This window comes from Salmo trutta, chromosome 30 (assembly GCF_901001165.1).
Source record: "Salmo trutta chromosome 30, fSalTru1.1, whole genome shotgun sequence".
Lineage (NCBI taxonomy): Eukaryota > Metazoa > Chordata > Actinopteri > Salmoniformes > Salmonidae > Salmo > Salmo trutta.
In genome coordinates, this window is record NC_042986.1 from 28,496,648 (window position 1) to 28,516,599 (window position 19,952).

General features: G+C 45.2%; 1 protein-coding gene across 1 annotated transcript in view; it reads right to left on the minus strand.

The window, feature by feature from the left end:
* plxnd1 (plexin D1) overlaps nt 1-19,952 on the minus strand; it is a 109,477-nt gene that overhangs the window by 68,324 nt on the left and 21,201 nt on the right. The window contains exons 6-12 of the mRNA XM_029723685.1: nt 18,915-19,092; nt 18,696-18,804; nt 8,657-8,756; nt 6,753-6,851; nt 3,357-3,449; nt 3,106-3,199; nt 1,782-1,939 (exon numbers count right to left, since the gene is read on the minus strand). Of these exons, the coding sequence (XP_029579545.1) occupies nt 1,782-1,939; nt 3,106-3,199; nt 3,357-3,449; nt 6,753-6,851; nt 8,657-8,756; nt 18,696-18,804; nt 18,915-19,092 (831 nt within the window). The remainder of the gene's footprint in view (nt 1-1,781; nt 1,940-3,105; nt 3,200-3,356; nt 3,450-6,752; nt 6,852-8,656; nt 8,757-18,695; nt 18,805-18,914; nt 19,093-19,952) is intronic.

Genomic DNA, 19,952 nt, shown 5'->3' on the forward strand with positions numbered 1-19,952 from the left:
GATTGCCTGCAATGACAACAAACTCAGTCCGATGATGCTGTGACACACCGCCCCAGACCATGACAGACCCTCCACCTCCAACTCGATCCCACTCCAGAGTACAGGCCTTGGTGTAACGCTCATTCCTTCGACGATAAACGCAAATCCGACCATCCCCCTCGGTGAGACAAAACCGTGACTCGTCAGTGAAGAGCACTTTTTGCCAGTCCTGTCTGGTCCAGTGACGGTGGGCTTGTGCCCAAAGGGGACGTTGTTGCCGGTGATGTCTGGTGAGGACCTGCCTTACAACGGGCCTACAAGCCCTCAGTCCAGCCTCTCTCAGCCTATTGCGGACAGTCTAAGCACTGATGGAGGGATTGTGCGTTCCTGGTGTAACTCGGGCAGTTGTTGTTGCCATCCTGTACCTGTCCCGCAGGTGTGATGTTCGGAGGTACCAATCCTGTGCAGGTGTTGTTACACCTGATTTGTTTAACACTTTTTTGGTTACTAAATGATTCCATGTGTGTTATTTCATAGTTCTGATGTCTTCACTATTATTCTACAATGTAGAAAACAGTAAAAATAAAGAAAAACCCTTGAATGAGCAGGTGTGTCCAAACTTTTGACTGGTACTGTGTATCCCAAAAATATATGGGGGATTGGAAATGATGCAGGCAATTACATTGATGGAAGCTGCAATCTATCTGCAGTATTAAAGCTGATCTACCCCCTAAAAAAACATCTACTGGTCTGTATGTTGTGGTTCTAAACCCTTGCTGGCCTTTGAATGAAGGTGTACCCATGTGTGTAAGATGCTATAGATTAGTTGAGTGTTAGTGTGTATGTGTGTGTGTGTCAGACTCGTTTGTTCCTCTGCTTGGCCAGGCCAGGCAGGTTTTATCTACAGGAAGTGTTTAGGCCAACCGAGCCTCATGTGAGCCGTACTTCCTGTCTGCAGCACAGATAAAGGCAGCATTCAGCAGCATTCAGAGTGGGTCTGATTGCAACTCTAAACACTCTTTAATGCCTGGCAGTTGAAACATAGGGACATAACCACAGATATTCAGAAGCCTTGATAGAAAGGAGCACAGTCACTCAGATGAATCCAACTGAAGAGTTGAACCCATGTGTTCAGCTGACTGGGGTTAATGACCACTAGGAGCTGACCACAGTGAGATCTGCATCCAAATAAACACATTCATTCCTGTGACCCATGTGGTTGTAGTGTGATCACATCGGTAATCTATATTGCTCTATTCTATTTCTGTGGGTGACTGCGTACCGAGCTCAATACCAACATGGTATGCACAGAACTCCACACACACACACACAAACACACACACACACACACGCACAAACGCATGCACGCACACACGCGCACTTGCCCAGAACGACAGACAGGGTTAGACAGTGGCTAAGTATTCCCATGCCCTCTGACATCCCTCCAGATCAGTAGTGTTGTTCCTCCATAAGGGACAGTGCCTAAGTGCTGTGACTGTGCTGTCATTCAGTCAGGGAGTTGTACAGTAAAGAGTGATATTTCAGACTGACTTGGTTTAATGAAGCTCTGTAATAACACTTCCCCTTACAAAATAAGCCCCAATCACAAGACAGAGGAAAGGCAGGGTACAGCGCCATGTGACAGGTCATGTGACATGCCACCACTTCCTGTTCTAAATTAGGCCCTGGGTCAACAATGATGGGATGGAGAATTGCATGAATGAGTATGTACAGTACAGTTAGACGTGTCCAGTCTTATGGATCTCGCGGATGGGTCATTGTGTGTGTGTGTGTATTCCTACCTTGGTGATCTCGGGGTCAGGACACTGACTACTCATATACTGGCAGTCATCCCTGGGTCTACAGATGTTGTCACACCAGCCACACAGATGACCCTGGTCCTCACGTCCCCAACACTGGGAACAATCCCCACTGCCGACCCCACAGTTGTACACCTCCACTGAGAGAGAGAGGGAGGGGACAAAGGGGAGGGTTTTATTAACACAATACATTCTGCTAGGACACATAGGCTATTTGAAAGGGCTCCATTACATCACCGCATGGGCTGCGTATATCATACTGAACCTATGTCAGTTCCTTTGGATTAAAAATATTTTCAACATAATATACAGTGAGGGAAAAAAGTATTTGATCCCCTGCTGATTTTGTACGTTTGCCCACTGACAAAGAAATGATCAGTCTATAATTTTAATGGTAGGTTTATTTGAAGAGTGAGAGACAGAATAACAACAACAAAAAATCCAGAAAAACGCATGTCAAAGATTTTATAAAATCAGCAGGGGATCAAATACTTTTTCCCTCACTGTAAATAAACCCAGAGAAACAGAGAGGGAAGACATGACAACAGAAACCCAGAGAAACAGAGAGAATAGACATAACAGAAACCCAGAGAAACAAAGAGGGAAGACATGACAATAGAAACCCAGAGAAACAGAGGGGGAAGACATAACAGAGCCCAGAGAAACAGAGAGGGAAGACATAACAGAGCCCAGAGAAACAGAGAGGGAAGACATAACAGAGCCCAGAGAAACAGAGAGGGAAGACATAACAGAAACCCAGAGAAACAGAGGGGGAAGACATAACAGAGACCCAGAGAAACAGAGAGGAAAAACATAACAGAAACCCAGAGAAACAGAGAGGGAAGACATAACAGAAACCCAGAGAAACAGAGAGGGAAGACATGACAATAGAAACCCAGAAAAACAGAGGGGGAAGACATAACAGAAACCCAGAGAAACAGATGTGCATGTTCATGTTCCAGCACCTCCCACAGAGAAACCATTTGTGCTTGTGTGTTTTGATGACTGAGCAGTGAGTATGGTATGAAGCATTAGTCCTGTAGTAAAGTATGCCGTTCTTCTGGCTGTAGGTCAGTTCTTCTGCTCTCAGGGCTCACATGGCAAATACATGGCCTGTTAACATTGAGAATATACTTGCATCTGGGAGTAGGCTTGTGTGTGTGTGTGTGTGTGTGTGTGTGTGTGTGTGTGTGTGTGTGTGTGTGTGTGTGTGTGTGTGTGTGTGTGTGTGTGTGTGTGTGTGTGTGTGTGTGTGTGTGTGTGTGTGTTTGTTTGTTTGTTTGTGTGTGTGTTTGTACAATCTTACCGATCATGGGCTTAGGGCTGTCAATGTACTTGTCCAGTTGTCCCTTTCTCCGCAGGCTGAGCTGAAACACCTGACTCCTCTCCGCTGTGGTCAGCTACATGGACAGAAACAAGCTCACTGATTGGCCATTTCACCATACACAACCAGTAAGCATGGCTTTGATTGGCCATACACTAAACATCTTATTTCTGACTGGCACCTTCACCAAGATTGTGTTGAGTGACTTGTGCTCCTAGGAAGGTTGTACTCACCATCACTCCACTGCACTTGACCTCTGAGCCACTGTTCAGCCATCGAGCCTCGTACCGCTGCTCACTCCCAAAGTCACACTCAAGCTCCTCCTGCTACAGAACAAAACAAACCAATCCGTCCTCATGACAATAAAACCTTAATTTATAAACCAATCAAAAGGCTGCCGCGGTCTGACATCACCAAGGAAAACAGGGGTTTGTGGAAACACATTTTGGGATAGATATTTTGCCTTTAGAAATGTTGCTAGATCTTTATTTTCCCCATCCTAGCTTGATTGACAGTCTGTTTCTGCTTCAGCCGACTGCTTTGCAATTGGATGGATCCATGCCAAACATTGGCAAGACAACATTGGTTAGACGACATTGGCAAGACGACATTGGCAAGACGACATTGGCAAGACGACATTGGCAAGACGACATTGGCAAGACGACATTGGCTAGACGACATTGGCAAGACCACATTGGCTAGACAACATTGGCTAGACGACATTGGCTAGACGACATTGGCTAGACGACATTGGCAAGACGACATTGGCAAGACAACATTGGCTAGACAACATTGGCAAGACAACATTGGCGAGACAACATTGGCGAGACAACATTGGCGAGACAACATTGGCGAGACAACATTGGCAAGACAACATTGGCAAGACAACATTGGCTAGAAAGCTACAGCAGCAACAGCCTGGCACCAAGGATATTCCATGTTTTCACATAGTTAAACATGTTTGTATTGGAGATTGGAGATGTCTCTTTGTTCAGAGGATGTGCTTGTTCTAGTTCCATTATCAGCATAGTGGCTGTTCCATCTAGTTGAGCTAGATACCCATTAGTCGAGCAGGGTTGATCTTCCTGGGTTCATTCTATACATGTACGAACACTATGTAGGGAATAGGGTGTCAACTGAGACATAATAACAGGGACCTGGCTGGGAGAGAACTGTGTCCCCCTGAACAACTCTGGTAACCATTGACAACCCTGGGAGGGGAAGAATGCAAAACATCTAAATAGCACAGGATAATTGTCCCTGCCAGGCAGAAATTCAGAATCATGTATAATTCATATTCATCAACATCTGGACGGTAAAGTGTGTGTGTGTGACTCTCTATCACAATATAAATCCAGTGGGAGAGTGTGTGAAAGGGCACAGGGTTATAGTTACGACTGACCAGACCTGGCAACAAGTCAGGGATGGAATGTCACAGAGTCAGACCCTCATCACAGATACAATATCATCTTCTGGCTCGCATTCAATATGTTGAGGTTAGGATTAGGGTTATACAGACTGATCTGAAATCAGTGTCTGAAGGTACAAAATGTACAAAAGTAGAAAGATAGGGGGAATAGTACTAAAGATAGCTATATGTTCTTTGAATGTCTCTATATGTCTGTAAATGACTGTATACATACTGAGAGATAAGACATCAGAGAACTCTGAATGATCGGCTATGAAAAGTCAACGGACATTTACTCCTGAGGTGCTGACCTGTTGCACTCTCTACAACCACTGTGATTATTATTATTTGACCCTGCTGGTCATCTATGAACGCTTGAACATCTTGGGCATATTCTGTTATAATCTCCACCCGGCACAGCCAGAAGAGGACTAGGCACCCCTCAGAGCCTGGTTCCTCTCTAGGTTTCTTCCTAGGTTCCTGTCTTTCTAGGGAGTTTTTCCTAACCAGCGTGCTTCTACATCTGCATTGCTTGCTGTTTGGGGTTTTAGGCTGGGTTTCTGTGTAGCACTTTGTGACATCGGCTGATGTAAAAAAGGCTTTATAAATACATTTGATTGATTGATTGAACCTGGTGGGAACAAACAGCTACGAGGTGAGAACCTGGTGGGAGCAGACGGCTACGAGGTGAGAACCTGGTGGGAACAAACAGCTACGAGGTGAGAACCTGGTGGGAGCAGACGGCTACGAGGTGAGAACCTGGTGGGAACAAACAGCTACGAGGTGAGAACCTGGTGGGAACAAACAGCTACGAGGTGAGAACCTGGTGGAAACAGACAGCTATGAGGTGAGAACCTGGTGGGAACAGACAGCTACGAGGTGAGAACCTGGTGGGAACAGACAACTATGAGGTGAGAAGCTGGTGGGAACAAACAGCTATGAGGTGAGAACCTGGTGGGAACAGACAGCTACGAGGTGAGAACCTGGTGGGAACAGACAGCTACGAGGTGAGAACCTGGTGGGAACAGACAGCTATGAGGTGAGAACCTGGTGGGAACAGACAGCTAAGAGGTGAGAACCTGGTGGGAACAGACAGCTAAGAGGTGAGAACCTGGTGGGAACAAACAGCTAAGAGGTGAGAACCTGGTGGGAACAGACAGCTACGAGGTGAGAACCTGGTGGGAACAGACAGCTACGAGGTGAGAACCTGGTGGGAACAGACAGCTAAGAGGTGAGAACCTGGTGGGAATAGACAGCTACGAGGTGAGAACCTGGTGGGAATAGACAGCTAAGAGGTGAGAACCTGGTGGGAACAGACAGCTAAGAGGTGAGAACCTGGTGGGAACAGACAGCTACGAGGTGAGAACCTGGTGGGAACAGACAGCTAAGAGGTGAGAACCTGGTGGGAACAGACAGCTACGAGGTGAGAACCTGGTGGGAACAGACAGCTACGAGGTGAGAACCTGGTGGGAATAGACAGCTACGAGGTGAGAACCTGGTGGGAACAGACAGCTAAGAGGTGAGAACCTGGTGGGAACAAACAGCTAAGAGGTGAGAACCTGGTGGGAACAAACAGCTACGAGGTGAGAACCTGGTGCGAACAGACAGCTAAGAGGTGAGAACCTGGTGGGAACAGACAGCTAAGAGGTGAGAACCTGGTGGGAACAGACAGCTAAGAGGTGAGAACCTGGTGGGAACAGACAGCTAAGAGGTGAGAACCTGGTGGGAACAAACAGCTAAGAGGTGAGAACCTGGTGGGAACAGACAGCTAAGAGGTGAGAACCTGGTGGGAACAAACAGCTAAGAGGTGAGAACCTGGTGGGAACAAACAGCTACGAGGTGAGAACCTGGTGCGAACAGACAGCTAAGAGGTGAGAACCTGGTGGGAACAAACAGCTAAGAGGTGAGAACCTGGTGGGAACAGACAGCTAAGAGGTGAGAACCTGGTGGGAACCGACAGCTACGAGGTGAGAACCTGGTGGGAACAGACAGCTAAGAGGTGAGAACCTGGTGGGAACAGACAGCTAAGAGGTATCATTCTGGTTCTAACCTCTTCCACACAGTCACTGCAGCTGTCTCAGCTCACTCCCAAAGAGACACCACGTAGGGATTGATGACTATGATTTCCACCAATCTCCCTCTAAGACCAATAGTTACTTTAGTCCTATCTGGCTGTACCACATTTAGGATAATATCTAACAGGGGTAAGGGTATACTGTACCTGATCCACGTTGCTTAGCGACAGGGTGAAGTCTTGGGTTATCCCTGAGGGTGATGGTGGAACATCCTTGGCCACAAGGCTTGGACAGGAAGCAGAATTCTGGAGGACAGGAAGTGACACAAACACTCACGGGTTAAAGAAAACAATGTAAAACACCTGTCCTGTTTATGTGGCTGAGAGGAGGAGGAGGAAATAAGAGGGTGAAGCTCTGCTCTGCTCAGAGGGAAACAACAACATCCTAAAGTGGAGGAGCAGTGAGACACACCAGATGGCAAAGATGGCGGAATGGTGGCAGGATGGGGCTCAAAGCAGAAGACCTGAACTCAGACTTTATTTCTGATCTTTACAGAACCTCATATCAGACTTTTACTTAGATTAAGATAGGACTTTTATTTCGATTAAGATAGGAATATAATTTTGATGAAGATATGACTTTTATTTTTCAGTCAGGACATTTATTGTCATGGTATGGCCCGACTAACTCACTCTGACTCACCTAACCACACTCCTCCAGTTGAGTACATCAGTCTCTCTGGACCCAATCAGACCCCCTCCTCTCCTTCCAGAAACAGCTGCCTGTGAGTGGGGCTCCTAATAGTGGCAGAGGGACTTAGCTGTGTGTTAACACTCTTGGCTCTAACACCAAAGGCAGTGGAAGAGTGGGGTGGCTGGCTGTACCACAGCGGTGATGCTGTCAGGGCATAGGTATGCTCAGAGGAGGTGAGGAGTGTCTAGGGGGGCTGTGATAGCTATAATGAACTTAACGAGCTTGTCCTGCCTTAACATAACAATACTTAAAGGGATAGGCGTTCTCATCACAATTAAAGCATGTCAGATGTTTTTCTCAAAAGAGGTCTGAAAAAAGAGGTTTAATATTGAGCTCAGTCTTCAATGACAGATTTTGACCATTTTGAAAACATCCTTACTAACATTCATTTTCCGATAAAAGCTCCTCACACTCGGGCACAGTACACACTAACTGGACACCATGGCAACCATATACAGCATTGTACATAAGACAGGAAAAACTGTGAAACAGTGAACCCATTCTTCAACACACTGGCTCCAGTGGGCCTATCAAAAGCCACCACGATGTAGAACTGGGAGAGAAAGTTTGGAAAGGTCAGAGAGGCTTTAACATGGCCCATTATCTCGTTAGGAGTATGTTAACCATGTCTCCCGAAGTTTTATGAGCTGTTTTAAAAATGGCTGACAACAGTAAGATAGCTTTGACCTGGTATGACCACATGACTTGCCGGGCTGTTACAAGGCCAAATGAGAATGGACTGAGATCATCATAGGAGCTTGTGATTGGTTCCCACTGATCTAGGGTTTAGTTGAAGTCTTCCCCTCTAATTTTTAAAGGGGCAATCATCCGTTGCTACATCTAGTTTTGGACTTATAAATGAATGATATGTACCCATTGATTCTTGAATTAAGTGACTAAGTTATATTCTTCAACTGTTGTACCCCATCAGAACCCAAAATATAAGCTTGTTTAACTTCAATGTTTGTAAACAAAGTATTTTAATTTAACCTTTATTTAACTAGGCAAGTCAGTTAAGAACAAATTCTTACTTACAATGACGGCCTACCCCGGCCAAACCCGATATGCAAACAAACACTGTATCAACACATGATTAAAACTATAATGTTGACATCATGGATGGTCAGACTTGTATCCATAGCTTTGTTTATGCATTTGAGAGTGGTTACATTTCTTCAGTCCCACACTTCAGCGTTTTACTTAAACAATGGCGGGATGCCGTTTTGTTATTGTTTCAACTGCGGATTGCAGACTTTAAGGTCAGGACTAGTGGGGAACTGATCCATGCTTATTATTGGTACTTCTAATCTAGCCAGTATGTCTGATTGGAGTGGTTTAACACAGAGGGGCAGCTCACCTCTAGCAGGCTGGGTTTGGAGTCGTCTTTAGTGGAGAGGCAAGAGTGGCTGTTTTGGTCCCAGTAACATCTCCACCTGGTGCTTAGACAGCTGATACACCTGAAACACAGGACAACACACATAGATAACAATTAGACCATCTGACACGGGCCAAACACACACAGATGAGACCTGGAGCCTGTAGTAAACACTCAAACAAACCCAGTGGACAAATCAGTGGACAAAGCAACATGCAAGGTCGAACATGGTTACACTGGCACAGAGAGAAGATACTCAACAGAGAGCTCCACTATTCATTAGGACCTACGTAGTCAGGAATCCCTGAGGGAGCTCTGTGTGTGTGTGTGTGTGTGTGTGTGTGTGTGTGTGTGTGTGTGTGTGTGTGTGCATGTGTACGTGATTGCACTTGTGTGTACTGTGTGTTTGTGCGTGTTTGTGTCTTCCCAGATAGCAGCCCAAATTGGAACACCTCCACTGTGTGTGTCTCTATTGCCTGCGGGTGGAAGACAGATGTTCCAACAGCCCCTCCAGTGATTCCCTGTCTGTCTCCATACCACAATGGGAGAAGGGGTCCAGCTTGCCGATTAAGATTGGAGAGATGGGGGGGGGGGGGTTGCAGGAACGTGGAGTGGTGTGTCTGTGTTAGACTTGGGCGGTAAGCCGTATATACTGTATACCAGGGTATTTTGAAATAGCCACAATATGTTTTTTTAATAACGTCAATACCATTTAAACTATTTCTTTGAAGATTTTTTCTACATTTGAATATTTGTAGCTACTTTTTGCAAAGACCTGAAACCAATTTGTGCAATACGTTAGGAGATAAAGAAGATTGCGTTCTTAATTTCACCTGTCACATAATTTTTCATTGTTTACAAGCACACAACGACGAGAGACCGGAGCCTTGTGAATCACTCACTGTTGTGCAGCACGCGCAGGTGATTTAGTTACAGTATGGCATTCAAAACTAAATGTTTGCCAGCTAGATATCTTATAACTATTAAGTTAACTGTCTAAAATGTGCTAAATGCTCTGCAGTTGTGCATTTGGTTTGCTAATTTAGTAGCTAGTTAGCTATCTAGCTAAGTGGTTAGCTTCTTCCAAAATCAAGCTTCGCTTGGTAGCAGCAGATAATCGCCTCCTGGATCAAGAGTCTTGCTGTCTAATATTTGTTTTGTGGGTGCAGAAAACTGTGAGTAGCATTTTTGAGTTACTTGTATAACTTTATGAGCTGGGATTTCAGTCCTGCAAATAGTTTAGGACAGAGACTGTATAAAGTGTTTGCAATGTGCTTGTTAGCATTTAGTTAGCATTCTCTATGGAATTTTACATGTACTTGCTATCATTTATAACCTTAAGATTACAGAGGCTCAGTGGCGTTTGAATATAGCACCACTTGTGTTCAGAGCAGGTAATACCGAATATCCTGGTATGACAATCTGGATGCGGCCCAAGCCTAGTGTGTTTTCTGGTGGGGTGGGGGTGATTAGAAGCAGACAACCCACTCCAGGGACTCCTATTTCATTTTTTTCACTAAATGTCTCACTCACAAACACACAGAAACACACACAACACACCCACACATTCTCTCTCTTTCTAGCTTCTTGTCATTTCTTGCTTGTCCTATAGAGCCATCCTGAACCCCCCACCCCTGTCCCTCACACACAGAATTAACATACTACACACACTGAACACACAGGTGAGCTTTTACTCTCAGGGCCTCTCGGTGAGCACTGTGGTTAAACACACACTCTCAATCATGTCTCTGTCAAGGAGAAAGCTGTTAGGGAGAATGGACGTTATTAAATGGGGAGAGGAAGGGGCAGAGGGAGGAATGAGAGACACAGAGGGATAGTGAGAAGGAGGGAGACAAAGGGTGAAAAAGAGGGGAAAGTGTGTGAGAGAGTGAAAAGATAGAAAGTGGGGAGTGTGTAAAGAGAGAAAGAGAGAGAGAGAGAGAGAGACACGTTTGGTCTGCCGGGGCGTTTGGTCTGAGAGGAATGCTCCCCGTCTAGTTGTCCATTAGCGCCTCACCTAAAAACCACATCGACCCGGCTGTGAAAGAGCACTCTCAACACACACACACCATTCTGAATACAAACACACACAGTACCATGTCAAAACAGATGCAAGACCCACAGAACCAGGCTTCAGTCCAAAAGCAGAACGAAATAAGCCCGTATCCGGTTACAGTGTTATGGTGAAATTCTAGTGGATACAGAGAGCCTCTCTGTCTTTCTGGAGTTATTAAGAGAGAGAGCAACTTTTAGTTATTTTATTTAACTAGGCAAATCAGTTAAGAACAAATTCTTATTTACAATGATGGCCTACCCCGGCCAAACCCTCCCCTAACCCGGGCGACGCAGGGTCAATTGTGCGCCACCCTATGGGACTCCCAATCATGACGGGTTGTGATAGAGCCCAGGATCGAACCCGGGTCTGTAGTGACGCCTTTAGCACTGTGATGCAGTGCCTTAGACCGCTGCACCACTCAGGATCCCATAGCTTGAAGTGATTAAATGTGGATAGAGTCTAATCTAATCTGCGGTCTTCATTTAGCAGCCCTGTGCTCTTCATGTGAGAATGGCAGGGCATTATCACCTTCAATACTTCACACTATCAGTCCCCACTGTGTACCTCAGAGGCATAAAAGAACACACACATATTCACCTACTTACATACACATGTATGCACGCACACACACACACACACACACACACGTGTCCATTTTCACACCACAAACCCTAAGTTTGCCTCTGAATGCATACACACACACAGTCATTTATAGGTAGACACATACTGTACATTATACTCAAGTCTACTTTCACACCTCCAAAGCGACATGATAAGTGTGCAAGAGGGACACATCCAAACAGTTAACAGATCTGATCACCATTTACACACACGCGCACACATGCACACACACACAAACACACAAATCCAGAGATCTGCTCATGAGATAATGCAGATCCCGAAACATGGTCAAATACGCAAATAGGAAACCAGCTGGCTGTCCTCCAGAACAGAGAAGCCTCTCTCTCTCATTTCAATTCAAAGGGCTTTATTGGCATGGGAAACATATGTACATAATAATACATAATAAACAAAAGTGAAATCAATAATAAAAAATGAACAGTAAACATTACATTCACAAAAGTTTCAAAGGAATAAATGCATTTCAAATGTCATATTATGGCTATTGTGCATTCAGAATGTATTCAGACCCCTTGACATTTTTCCACATTTTGTTACGTTACAGCCTTAATCTAAAATTGATTAAATCCTTTTTTCCCCTCATCAATCTACACGCAATAACCCATAACGACAAAGCAAAAACAGGTTTTACATAAGATTTTAATCATTTACTCAGTACTTTATTGAAGCACCTTTGGCAGCGATTACAGCCTCGAGTCTTCTTGGGTATGATGCTACAAGCTTGGAACACCTGTATTTGGGGAGTTTTTTCCATTCTTCTCTGCAGATCCCTTCAATCTCTGTCTTGTTGGATGGGGAGCGTTGCTGCACAGCTATTTCTAGGTCTCTCCAGAGATGTTCAATCGGGTTCAAGTCCGGGCTCTGGCTGGGCCACTCAAGGACATTCAGAGACTTGATCCAAAGCCTGCGTTGTCTTGGCTGTGTGCTTAGGGTCATTGTCCTGTTGGAAGCTAAACCTTCGCCTCAGTCTGAGGTCCTGATTGCTCTGGAGTAGGTTTTCATTAAGGATCTCTCTGTACTTTGCTCTGTTCATCTTTCCAGTCTGACCAGTCTCCCAGTCCCTGCCGCTGAAAAACATCCCCACAGCATGACGCTGCCACCACCGTGCTTCACCGTAGGGATGGTGCCAGGTTTCCTCCAGATGTGACGCTTGGCATTCAGGCCAAAGACTTCAATCTTGGTTTCATCAGAACAGAGAATCTTGTTTCTCATAGTCTGAGAGTCCTTAGGTGCCTTTTGGCAAACTCCAAGCGGCCTGTCATGTTCCTTTTACTGAGGAGTGGCTTCTATCTGGCCACTCTGCCATAAAGGCCTGATTGCTGGAGTGCTGCAGAGATGGTTGTCCTTCTCTGGAGCTCTGTCAGAGTGACTATCGGGTTCTTGGTCACCTCCCACCTCCCTTCCGTCACCTCCCTTCCCCCACCTTCCGCTTTCGGAATGCACTCCATGTACAGTGTTATAACGATGTGCAAATAGTTAAAGTAGAAAAGGGAAAATAAATAAATGTAAATGTGGGATGTATTTACAGTGGTGTTTATTCTTCACTGGTTGCCCTATTCTTGTGGCAACAGGTCTTGCTGCAGTGATGGCAGACTGTGGTATTTCACCCAATCGATATGGGAGTTGTTCAAAATTGGATTTGTTTTGTGAATTCTTTGAGGGTCTGTGTAATCTGAGGGACATATGTGTCTCTAATATGGTCATGCATTTGGCAGGAGGTTAGGAAGTGTAGCAGCACAGAAAAATAATGTATGAAATGTATGCATTCACTACTGTAAGTCGCTCTGGATAAGGGCGTCTGCTAAATGACTAAAATGTAAATGTAAAATGTAGTTCAGTTTCCTCCTCATTTTGTGGGCAATTTCTCTCCTGTCTCTGTGGTCAGCAGTCACGCTGGCTACGGACATACAGACCATACAGGCCACAGCCTCCACATGAAAAAACATCAACAGAACCAACCAAAGCTCCTACTTATAATTTCCTTACTTTTGCTTCGACAGTATATTAATTCTACATTCCACATAAAGCCTCGACCAGGCTGAATTTAAACTATGCTAATAGACATAGAATAAAATGTAACCAACATCACCCTCACTGAGTACAGAGGGTAAACTATTCAATTCAACAAACTATATATAATCCCAATAAACAAATGTTGCTAGGCAACATACAACATGAGAGATACTGTACAGCCAACAACATACAGTACAACACAAATATAAACAACACAGCTCCCCTCAGTGACACCGATACTGGTTTCTATAGCTCTGCCGCCTATTCTGCTTGGCGCTCTATGTGCGATGAGAATGCCATTGAGACTATAGATGACATTTGGCCGACATTTGAGTGATGCTAGGGACTTGGCAGAGAACTCTGCTCAAGGACGGGGCTGTTTGCATGCCTCAAATCTCACACTTATGATCCAGCTATTTCAAATCAAATAGAATTGTATTTGTCACATGCGCCGAATACAAAAGGTTTAGACCTTACCGTGTTATGCTTACTTACAACAATGCAGTTAAGAAAATAGTCAAGAAAATATTTACTAAATATACAAAAGTAAAAAATGTTATTAAAAAGTAACACAAAATAACAATAATGAGGCTATATATAGGGGGTACCGGTACCAAGTCAATGTGCGAGGGTACAGGTTAGTCAAGGTAGTTTGTACATGTAGGTAGGGGAAAAGTGACAATGGATAGATAATAAACAGTGAGTAGCAGCAGTGTAAAAACAAATGGGGAGGGGGGGGGGGGGGTCAATGCAAATAGTCCTGGTGGCCATTTGATTAATTGTTCAGCAGTCTTATGGATTGGGGGTAGAAGCTGTTAACCTCTTATGGCTAGGGGGCAGTATTTTCACGGCTGGATAAAAAACGTACCCAATTTAATCTGATTATTAGTCCTGCCCAGAAACTAGAATATGCATACAATTATTAGCTTTGGATAGAAAACACTCCAAAGTTTCTAAAACTGTTTGAATGGTGTCTGTGAGTATAACAGAACTCCTATGGCAGGCAAAAACCTGAGAAGGTTCTGTTCAGGAAGTACCCTGTCTGAACATTTCTTGCCCTTGTTGATTCTCTCTATCTATTACAAGGGATCTCTGCTGTTACGTGACACTTCCCACGTCTCCAATGGGCTCTCAGAGCCCGGGAAAAACAGGAATGACGTAATTCAAAGCCCTGGCTGAAACACACGAGAGCAAAAGCTAAGTGGGCTATCAGTGGAGAAATGCTTACGCTCGTGACCTGCCCCGCCCCCGTCTTTCGGTTTTTCCCTCAGTTTACAGACATGCAGATTCCCGGTCGGAATATTATCGCTTTTCTACGAGATAAATTGCATAAAAATTGGTTTTAAACAGCGGTTGACATGCTTCGAAGTACGGTAATGGAATATTTAGAATTTTTTTGTCACGTTCTGTGCCATGCGCGAGACCGTGATTTACCATTGGGATAGTGTCTAGAACGCACGAACAAAACGTCGTTGATGGAACATAACGATGGATTATTTGGGACCAAACCAACATTTGTTATTGAAGTAGAAGTCCTGGGAGTGCATTCTGATGAAGAACAGGAAAGGTAAGACCATTTTTCTTATAGGAAATGTGATTTTGGTGAAGGCTAAACTGGTTGGGTGTCTAAATAGCTAGCCCTGTGATGCCGGGCTATGTACTTAGAATATTGCAAAATGTGCTTCATCTGAAAAGCTATTTTAAAATCGGACATATCGAGTGCATAGAGGAGTTCTGTATCTATAATTCTTAAAATAATTGTTATGCTTTTTGTGAACGTTTATCGTGAGTAATTTAGTAAATTCACCGGAAGTGTTCGGTGGGAATGCTAGTTCTGAACGTCACATGCTAATGTAAAAAGCTGGTTTTTGATATAAATATAAACTTGATTGAACAGACATGCATGTATTGTATAACATAATGTCCTAGGTGTGTCATCTGATGAAGATAATCAAAGGTTAGTGCTGCATTTAGCTGTGGTTTTGTTTTTTGTGACATTATATGCTAGCTTGAAAAATGGGTGTCTGATTATTTCTGGCTGGGTACTCTGCTGACATAATCTAATGTTTTGCTTTCGCTGTAAAGCCTTTTTGAAATCGGACAGTGTGGTTAGATTAACGAGAGTCTTGTCATTAAATAGCTGTAAAATAGTCATATGTTTGAAAAATGGAAGTTTTCGGATTTTAGAGAAGTTTGTATTTCGCGCCACGCCCGTCATTGGATATTGGAGCAGACGTTCCGCTAGCGGAACATCTAGATTTAAGGAGGCTTTTTTACCGAGACTTGGCGCTCTGGTACCGCTTGCCGTGCGGTAGCAAGAGAACAGTCTATGACTAGGGTGGCGGGAGTCTTTGGCAATTTTTTGGGCCTTCCTCTGACACCACCTAGTATATAAGTCCTGGATGGCAGGAAGCTTGGCCCCAGTGATGTACTTGACTGTACACACTACCCTCTGCTGTGCCTTACGGTCAGATGCCGAGCAGTTTCCATACCAGGCGGTGATGCAACCAGTCAGGATGCTCTCGATGGTGCAGCTGTAGAACTTTTTGAGGATCTGAGGACCCATGCCAAATCTTTAAAGTCTCTTGAGGGGGAAAAGGCATTGTCATGCTCTCTTCACAACTTTCTTGGCACGTTTGGACCACGGTAGTTTGTTGCTGATGTGGACGCCAAGGAACTAGAAACTCTCGACCTGCTCCAATATAGCCCCATCAATGTGAATGGAGGCGTGTTCGGCCCTCCTTTTCCTGTAGTCCAAGATCATCTCCTTTGTCTTGCTCATGTTGAGGGAGAGGTTGTTGTCCTCTACACTGCCAGGTCTCTGACCTCCTCCCTATAGCCTGTCTCATCACTTTCGATGATCAGGCCTACCAAAGTTGTGTCGTCAGCAAACTTAATGAGAGTGTTGGAGTCGTGCTTGTCCATGCAGTCGTGGGTGAACAGAGAGTACAGGAGAGGACTAAGCATGCACCCCTGAGGGGCCCCAGTGTTGAGGATCAGTGTGGCAGATGTGTTGTTGCCTACCCTTACCACCTGGGGGCGGTCTGTCAGGAAGTCCAGGATCTAGTTGCAGAGGGAGGTGTTTAGTCCCAGGGTCCTTAGCTTAGTGATGAGCTCTGAGGGGACTATGGTGTTGAACGCTGAGCTGTAGTCAATTAACAGCTTTCTCACCTAGGTGTTCCTTTTGTCCAGGTGGGAAAGGGCAGTGTGGAGTGCGATTGAGATTATGTCATCTGTGGATCTGTTGGGGCGGTATGCAAATTGGAGTGGGTCTAGGGTTTCCGGGATGATGGTGTTGATGTGAGCCATGACCAGCCTTTCAAAGCACTTCATGGCTACTGACATGAGTGCTACGGGCCAGTAGTCATTTAGGCAGGTTACCTTTGTTTTTTGGGCACAGGGACTATGGTGGTCTGCCGACACATGTAGGTATTACAGACTCGGTAAGGGAGGTTGAAAATGTCAGTGAAGACACTTGCCAGTTGGTCTGCGCATGGTCTGAGTACACGTCCTGGTAATCCATCTGGCCCCTTGTGAATGTTGACCTGTTTAAAGATCTTGCTCACATAGGCTACGGTGAGCGTGATCACACAGTTGTCCAGAACAGCTGGTGCTTTCATGGACAACTGTGTGAACACGCTCGCCGTAGCCTATGAAGTGCTTTGAAAGGCTGGTCATGGCTCACATCAACACCATCATCCCGGAAACCCTAGACCCACTCCAATTTGCATGTTTTCTCTCTCTCTTCCCCTCTCTCCTTCCCTTCATCTCCCTCAACCTTCCTTCTCTCCAACAGGATGTGGGGATTCTGATAAACGGCAGTGTCCCTGATCTGGTTGGTTCCCGGGTAGAGTGTGACTACGGATTGGGCATTGCCACTGTAGTCACTGTGCACCTGGACTATGGCCCCGCCCAGATTCAGACCTGCCCCCTCCTGGACAACTGCTCGAAGCGAGCATAAAAGGCATTTAGACCATCTGGTAGGCTCACGTCACTGGGCAGCTCACGGCTGGTTTTCCCTTTGTAGTACGTAATAGTTTTCAAGTCCTGCCACATCCAATACTTTTTGTATTGACACTTTGCCTGTTCGATGGTTCGTCTGAGGGCATAGTGGGATTTCTTATAAGTGTCCAGATTGGTGTCCCGCTCCTTGAAAATGGCAGCTCTAACCTTTAGCTCGGTACAGATGTTGCCTGTAATCCACGGCTTATGGTTGGGATATGTACGTACGGTCACTGTGGGACGACGTCATTGATGCACTTATTGATGAAGCCGGTGACTGAGGTGGTATACTCCTCAATGCCATTGGAAGAATCCCGGAACATATTCCAGTCTGTGCTAGCAAAACAGTCCTGTAGCGTTACATCTGTGTCATCGGACCACTTCCGTATTGAGCAAGTCACTGGTACTTCCTGCTTTAGTTTTTGCTTGTAAGCAGGAATCAGGAGGATAGAATTATGGTCAGAGTTTCCAAATGGATGGCAAGGGATAGCTTTGTATCCGTCTCTGTGTGTGGAGTAAAGGTGGTCTAGAGTTTTTTTCCCTCTTGTTGCATATGTGATATGAGGGTAGAAATGAGGTAAAATGGATTTAAGTTTGACTGCATTAAAGTCCCTGGCCACTAGGAGCACCGCTTCTGGATGAGCATTTTCTTGTTTTTTTTATGGCCTTATACAGCTCATTGAGTGCAGTCTTAGTGCCAACGTCGGTTTGTGGTGGTAAATTTATGGCTACGAAAAATATAGGTGAAAACTCTCTTGATAGATAGCGTGGTCTACAGCATATCATGAGGTACCTCTACAGTACCTCAGGCGGGCAATACCTCGGGACTACCTTAATATTAGACCAGCTGTTATTGACAAACAGACGCACACCCCCACTCCTCGTCTTACCGGACGTAGATGTTCTGTCCTGCCGATGCACGGAAAACCCAGCCAACTGTATATTATCTGTGTCGTCATTCATCCACAACTCAGTCAAGCATAAGATATTACAGTTTTTATTGTCCCGTTGGTAGGATAGTCTTGAACGGAGCTCATCCAGTTTATTCCCCAGTGATTGCACGTTGGCTAATAGAACGGATGGTAGAGGCGGGTTACCCACTCGCCAATGAATTCTCACAAGGCACCCTGTATTTCCTTCTTTCCTTCATGCGAGTGACATGGCTTTGGGCCTTGTGTGTGTGTGTGTGTGTGTTCCTTGTAACTGGGTTTAACTTAGGAAGGTTTGGTAAGTGTTAGTAGATAACACTATGAGATGGTGGAACAAATCTAAAAGAAACCCTGGATGACTCAGATTTGAAACACTCACGCAGTCTTGGGGTGTATCACTCCTGTCCTCTCGCAATCATAGATGATGAAGGTCCCGGAAACCACAGACGTGCCATTCACCTTAATCGCCACAGGAACCATCAGGTGATCTGTCACAACAACATATAACATGGAGACATATCTCGGCATATCTCAGGATCAGGGGTGATGACACTGGATGAAATCCAACTAGTGTTCTACCAGTACATGTAACCCTTACCTCTGCCAGGGGGGATGTGGGGGTACCTCTCCCGGGGCAGGAGGGGGCAGGTCTGAATCTGGGCGGGGCCATAGTCCAGGTGCACAGTGGCTACAGTGGCAATGCCCAATCCGTAGTCACACTCTACCCGGGAACCAACCAGATCAGGGACACTGCCGTTTATCAGAATCCCCACATCCTGTTGGAGAGAAGGAAGGTTGAGGGGGACGAAGGGAAGGAGAGAGGGGAAGAGAGAGAGAAAACATTGTCTCCAAATGACAGATGGCACAATAAACTTGCATCTAAATATACTGTTACGTGAGAAGAGACATGAGAGACATAACACTGAGGAACAACACAGTGTCATATAGCAGCACTGCATTGCCCGTAAATCTCACTGATCTATTTCAATATGTGCGAGGAAAACAGAGGGGGAAGAAGGGGGAAGAGGGGGGGAAGAGGTGGAAGAGGTGGAGAAGGGGGAAAAGGGGGGGAAGGGGGAAGAGAGTGAAGAGGGGGAGAAGGGGAAAGAGATGGAGAGGAAGATGACATAGCTATAGATACAGTAGTTGGAGAGGCCACTGACATTATGGTAACATGCTACACTGAACTGCACTCTATTGTCTTTGGAATTGATCTCTTCCTGGCTGTGGCCCTTACTTCCTCTTTCCTGCCTGCTGTTTCCTGTTTGGGGAGACGGCAGGGGGCCCAGCTCTTGTGGCCCTGAGTGATGACTGTGAATTGGACAGCTGTTGGACCTATCACAGCCTACCTGACTTACATACCTAACACAGTGCTGTGTCTGAGCCTGATAATGTACCTAGTGTACGTACAACTGAGAAGGATGATAACTTCACAACTCAATACTATAATAATAATGATATTACGCTACTGCTACTCTGTTCATCATATATGCATAGTCACTTTAACCATACCTACATGTACGTACTACCTCAATAAGTGTGACTAACCGGTGTCTGTATATAGCCTTGCTACTCTTATTTTCAAATGTCTTTTTACTGTTGTTTTATTTCTTTACTTACCCACACACACACACAC